The 5,570-nt window shown below is 43.6% G+C and overlaps 1 protein-coding gene and 1 long non-coding RNA gene across 2 annotated transcripts in view; one reads left to right on the forward strand and one right to left on the reverse strand.

The window, feature by feature from the left end:
* inpp5l (inositol polyphosphate-5-phosphatase L) overlaps positions 1-5,570 on the forward strand; it is a gene marked incomplete in the record, with an annotated part of 67,508 nt that overhangs the window by 48,018 nt on the left and 13,920 nt on the right. The window contains 5 exon segments of the mRNA XM_032516332.1: positions 82-177; positions 1,752-1,826; positions 2,127-2,200; positions 3,198-3,309; positions 5,000-5,068. Coding sequence (XP_032372223.1) covers positions 82-177; positions 1,752-1,826; positions 2,127-2,200; positions 3,198-3,309; positions 5,000-5,068 — 426 coding nt within the window.
* The window catches only part of LOC116689724 (uncharacterized), a 12,070-nt gene continuing 9,574 nt past the window's right edge, over positions 3,075-5,570 (reverse strand). The window contains exon 4 of the long non-coding RNA XR_004332079.1: positions 3,075-3,145. This is a non-coding gene — a long non-coding RNA (uncharacterized LOC116689724). The remainder of the gene's footprint in view (positions 3,146-5,570) is intronic.

Here is a 5,570-nt window from a genome sequence, read left to right on the forward strand (position 1 = left end):
CCAAACTTCAGATAATTCAGTTGACGAGTGGATGGAAACTTCTTTATATTCCCTGTCTCGTGTTTGTGTCTCTGTGAGCAGCATCTGTCCACTTCAGCAGACGTGCAGACGGTGAAGAAGGACAGCAGTGACGAAGTGAAGAAGATCATCTGCGAAGAAAAAGACCACGACCACCAGGTGAGAAGTCTGGAGCAACGGACGTTCATTCCCAGGATTTAGTCTGAAGTCCGTGCACCAAACGTCAGACTTTATTCCTCATTTCCCAGCTCTCTGTGTGTTGCTGTTCTTAAAAATCCCTTCGTTATGGTAAACAACAACAACAACAACCTTCACGCTAGCAAGCTACACGCTAAAAAGCTGTTTGGTTCTTTCTGGGGAATGATTGTAAAGCTCTAACTGGAACGTTATGGGGCCGTTTAATCGTTGCTGCTCTGTTATTGAATCAAGATTATTCAAATTGTTACCTGTAACCTGCAGCATATCACAGCATTACAGGTCCTTTACTTGTCAGAGTCTAATCCTCACAAATCCTCAAAAACCCTGATCCCAGTCTTCTTGAATTAATGTACGCTAGTCTGGATCAACGGAAGTACATTTCCTGGACAAAGCTGAACATCCTGTGTGTAAGTTACATGCAGGATGTCCGCTCTCTGGGTGTCGCCATTCTCAAAATCCCTTAGCTTCAGGAAACGACAACAAACTTTTAGCTAGCGAGCTACACACTGAAAATGTCAGGTTACGGAGAAAATTTTGACCTACAAGACAGACCTGCTTGGTTCTTTCGGGGAATGCTTGTAAAGATTTAATGAGAACATGTTTAGGGCGTTACATCTCTAACGGGGATTGGTGGCATCGCTGTGGACAAAGTACACACGGAGATACACTAGTAAGAGATAATGAGGTGTAACCGTGCATAAGCTTAAATAGTTCACGTTACTTTCATGTGTCAACAGTTAACTTCATTTAATGTTGTATGTGCCAGGTTTCTTTTGGGATGCAAATGTTCCACCTTCTCGAAACTATTTAGCAGAGCCACTGTTGCTGCGTCCGATTGCTTATCGCTTTCCAAGAAGATTGTCATTGGTCAACCCAGAGTTTTTTTTTTTCTCCTATCCCAGAATGCATCTGTGGTGTAGCCAGATCTTCAGCCTGGTGTGTGCTCCTGCATTAAATCAACACAGTGGCTACGTACGTAGAAACGTGGAGAAACGATGGCCCTACTGCGTAGCATGACGTGCATCTCTCAAAAAATGTAACATGCGTCACTTGGCCGTGGCTCGGTAGCGTTGCAACCCCCCCCCCCCCCCCCACCACCCCCCCCCCCCCCCCCCGACTCATTTCCTGGTTCTCCTCCTCCATAAACAACATGAAATCTAGGAGAGGGTTAACTTGTCCTGCTGCAGACGTCCCACCATGGTCAGAAAGAAGGGGGACACTTTGTTACTCTCTCTATGACTCTAGAGTCGCTGCTCGCGTCTTAACTATTTACCGACATTCTCTAACTATCCCCCCCCCCCCCCCACACACACACACACTCGCCGGCTCTGCTATCCTCTTAAAAGATCAACCCACACACCAACGTACAAGTAAAACTTCAGGCCACTCACGTAGGCTACAGCCAACATGAATCACGCTTTACTCCACAGCGCTGTGGAGATAGAGCCGACAACGCGAGACTAACAGCTGATTTAACCCGTTTGGCTAAGACAACGGACATTTTATTTACAATGCTGCTTTCACTTGCTCTGCAGGTGCTGCTCCACATCGAGGAGAAGCTGTTTGCGTACCTGCACCAGGCGGTTTTCAGAGAGGACAACGGCAGGGCGGTGAGAACCACCTTTCACCCACACTACATCCCATCAGACAAACCTCTGTGTTGTGACTTTTATCTATTACACAAAAAGGCTGCTTGGCAACAATCTGACATGTCTTCACAGATTTTTAGATAAGACCCTATCAGCGGAAATACAGTTCTGTGAATGACAGGATGTTAAATACAGAAGCTAGGGGGGGGTAAACAAAAAGTGTGATAACTTTGACATTTAACTGGCTTTACACCTTGGACTCACTCACTTCACGCTTGTGTTGAGATTGAATGCTAATCAGTAACGGCCTCTCTCCCTCAGCTTTTGAAGTTTGACAAAGAAGTCGCAGCCTTTCACGATGTCATCAGGGAAGAGGAAATCAGGTTTCCCCCCAGGTAACTAAGCTGAAAGCTGCACACGTAACGTGTAAGGCTATGTTCACACTTCACGTCTTTTATTAAGCTGCCAGCGTCTGTTTTACATTATAATTCTGTCACAAACTCTTTTTTTAAACGCCACTGACGACTTTCTCAGGGCGTCTTTTTGACGTCCTACGTTAAGCCGACCAATAACAAGCGGAGTAGCCGGACCTGTCATTTCCATAACAACAAGAAAAATGGAGTCTCTCTCTCTCTCTCTCTCTCTCTCTCTCTCTCTCTCTCTCCCTCTCTCCCCTCTCTGTTCTTTCTCTAGCTCACTCCATCACTTTGTTTTTCTAGCATTAGCACCCCTCTCTTTCTCTCTCTCCTCTCTCTCTCTCCCTCTCCTCTCTCTCTCTGTCTCTCTCCCTCTCTCTCTCTCTCTCTCTCTGTCTCTCTCTCTTCTCCTCTCCCTCTCACTTCTCTCCTCTTTTCTTTCTCTAGCTCACCCCCACTTTGTTTCATCTAGCATTAGCACCCCTCTTTCTCTCTCTCTCCCTCGCTCTCTCTCTCTCTCTCTCTCTCTCTCTCTGTTCTTTCTCTAGCTCACTCCACCCCTTTGTTTCATCTAGCATTAGCACCCCTCTCTTTCTCTCTCTCTCCTTCCTCTCCTCTCTCCTCCTCTCTCATCTCCTCTCTCTCGTCTCTCTCTCGTCTCTTCTCTTCTCTCGCTCTCTCCCTCCTCTCTCTCTCTCTCTCTCCTCTCTCTCTCTCCTCTATCTCTGTTCCTTCCCTAGCTCGCTCCACCACTTCGTTTTATCTAACGTTGGCACCTCTCCATGAAGCGCTCTGGGATACTGCAGCAGCAGCTGTTGTTTTAGCAACAAAAGATGCGCTCGGCTCTTTTTTCTTTACTACAAAATCTTCCTAGTCAACTCTTTCTTGTCAAAAAAGACGCCAAGTGTGAACATAGCCTTTTAACTCCTCCCGCTGTTGTGATGTTTAAATCCTTTCTTCCCTCTCTTCCTCTCAGCTACCCCTACAGTGAAGACTACACTAAACCGGTCCAGTACATGAACACTCGCTGTCCTGCCTGGTGTGACCGGATCCTCATGTCATACAGCGCCCACGAATTCATCCACAGGGTCAGTCAGTGCCACGATCAGGGTTCAAAATTTGGTCTTTTGATCCGGACCGTGGTCCGAGGCACCTTACCTTTCTCACCTGGAATTTTTGGTTCGGACCAAATGAGGAAGGTGTGAAAACGCTAGTTGAAGTTATTTTGGGGTGCAGTGGTTCTGAAAAAAGCTGCAAGCAGCAACACAGGAGGCCACACAGGCACGTTTTGAACGGCACTAGCTGAAAACTGAAATTAAAAACTGTATTGTGTCAACAGTTATCTTCAGTTAATATTGGTTAAAATTCGGAATGCAAACGTTGGACCTTCTCGAGACTATTTAGCAGAGCCGCTGTCGCTGCGTCCGATTGCTAAGCGCCGCTCAAGAAGATTGTCATTGGTCAACCCTGAGGTTTCTTTTCCCTCCTATCCCAGAATGCATCTGTGGTGTAGCCAGATCTTAAGCTTGGTGTGTGCTTCTGCATTAAATCAACACAGTGGCTACGTCTGTAGATACGTGGAGAGACCGGACCTGCTTAACGTTGAACCCTGCTGCGTAGCATGATATGCTACGCAGCAGGGTTCAACGTTAAGGTTGGTTTTGTGTTACTTGTCCGGTTGGGCATATTTGTTGGCAAAATTTGGTCTTTTGAGACACCTTTCTCACCTGCAATTTTGGTTCGGACCAAATGAGGTGGGAGTGAAAACGCTAGTTAAAGTTATTTTGGGGTGTAATGGTTCTGAAAAAAGCTGCAACACGCGAGGCCACACAGGCACGTTTTGACCGGGCTCTAGTTGAAAGCTGAAATTAAAAACTGTCTGCATGTCAGCTGTCTTTGCACTTACACACTAAGTGCAGGATATATTCTATAGCTTTTAAAGGGTGACTTTCGTATTTTAGGGTTAATTTGAGGTTTGAAGCGAGGTTTCTGGTGGACCTTTCAACGTTATTTACATTCTCACATAGCTCGAGAGTTTAGTGTCATTTATCTTGAAAGCTAACCGAAGGTTGTGTTATTAGCTGGTATTTTCTGTCCAAATGAAGCGTTGACTACTTTAAATCGTCCTATGACGTAAAGCCATCAAACACCTTTTTTTGTCTTTGTAACGTCTGCAGTCTATCGGCAACGTTAACACAGTGTGTGTGAGTCTCTTCTTCCATTTAAAAGAAAATCTTTACATTTTATGAATGAAGATCATATCTGAGCCTATGAAGTGACCAGTGCCAGGATTATTTTTTTTTTAAATATTTATTTACAGTTGAATACACGAGATCCTGGCTCATTGAGGGTTTCAGGGAACAGTTAATTTTGGGACTTTGTACAAATCCATTTTTAGACAGTTTTACATGGTTTGATAAGAATAATAGATTCATTCAAATAACAACAGGCATTTTTTGCAATTTTATAACAAGTTACTCCAAATGTTCGTGACACCACATAATTGCTTTTACATCTATTGGAAAAGGCTCTTTAATGCAATCATGTGCGATAAAACCTAAATTAACATTATATTATCGCCCCCCCGCCCCCCAGGGGGCCGGTGGTCTACTAAATAGCCCTGTAGACTTATTTAGTCCCACTCCGCCGCTGATAACAATGACAGACTCAAATCACTCAAAACGGATTCCTTTATTTAATTAAAAGAAGTTACGGACATGAGCTTTAACGTTGAAGGCCTCATTTTATTTCCTTAATAAAGTGAATTCTTCTTTTCAGGGAGATGACGGAGAAAAGAAAGTCATTTACAACACAGTGGGTCCTAATGTCTGCATGGGAGACCATAAGGTAAATATACACACACATGTCAAAAATATACATTATCGTGAATCCAACATGTTATTTGAAAAGATAAATCTTTTTTTTAATTTGCATTCACAGCATTGATGATAGGCTTACTAGCTGTAAGTTAGGATTCACTGTGCCACGTTTTAACATTAAAACATGATGTATAAATGTATGAATAAATAAACAATGATTATTTCAATTAGCTTGGTATTGTATGCATCATAAAAAGCTTTGTATAAAGGCTATAGGCCGCCCTACATGTTATTATAGGCCCAGTTTAATATTTAATTTAATTTTATAAGATATATATAGTAAGGGGTCCCTGCTCCGTCTCTTTTTCAGCCGAGGAGTCCTACTGGCTGGGAACTTTCATTCATTCATTTAAACCTTTATTTAACCAGGATAAAAAACTCATTGAGATTAAAAGTCTCTTTTACAAAAGTTTCAAATAGACACAGAGACACTTCCAGGTAAATACAGAGACACAGAGACACTTCCAGGT

This window comes from Etheostoma spectabile, chromosome 5 (assembly GCF_008692095.1).
Source record: "Etheostoma spectabile isolate EspeVRDwgs_2016 chromosome 5, UIUC_Espe_1.0, whole genome shotgun sequence".
Taxonomy (NCBI): domain Eukaryota; kingdom Metazoa; phylum Chordata; class Actinopteri; order Perciformes; family Percidae; genus Etheostoma; species Etheostoma spectabile.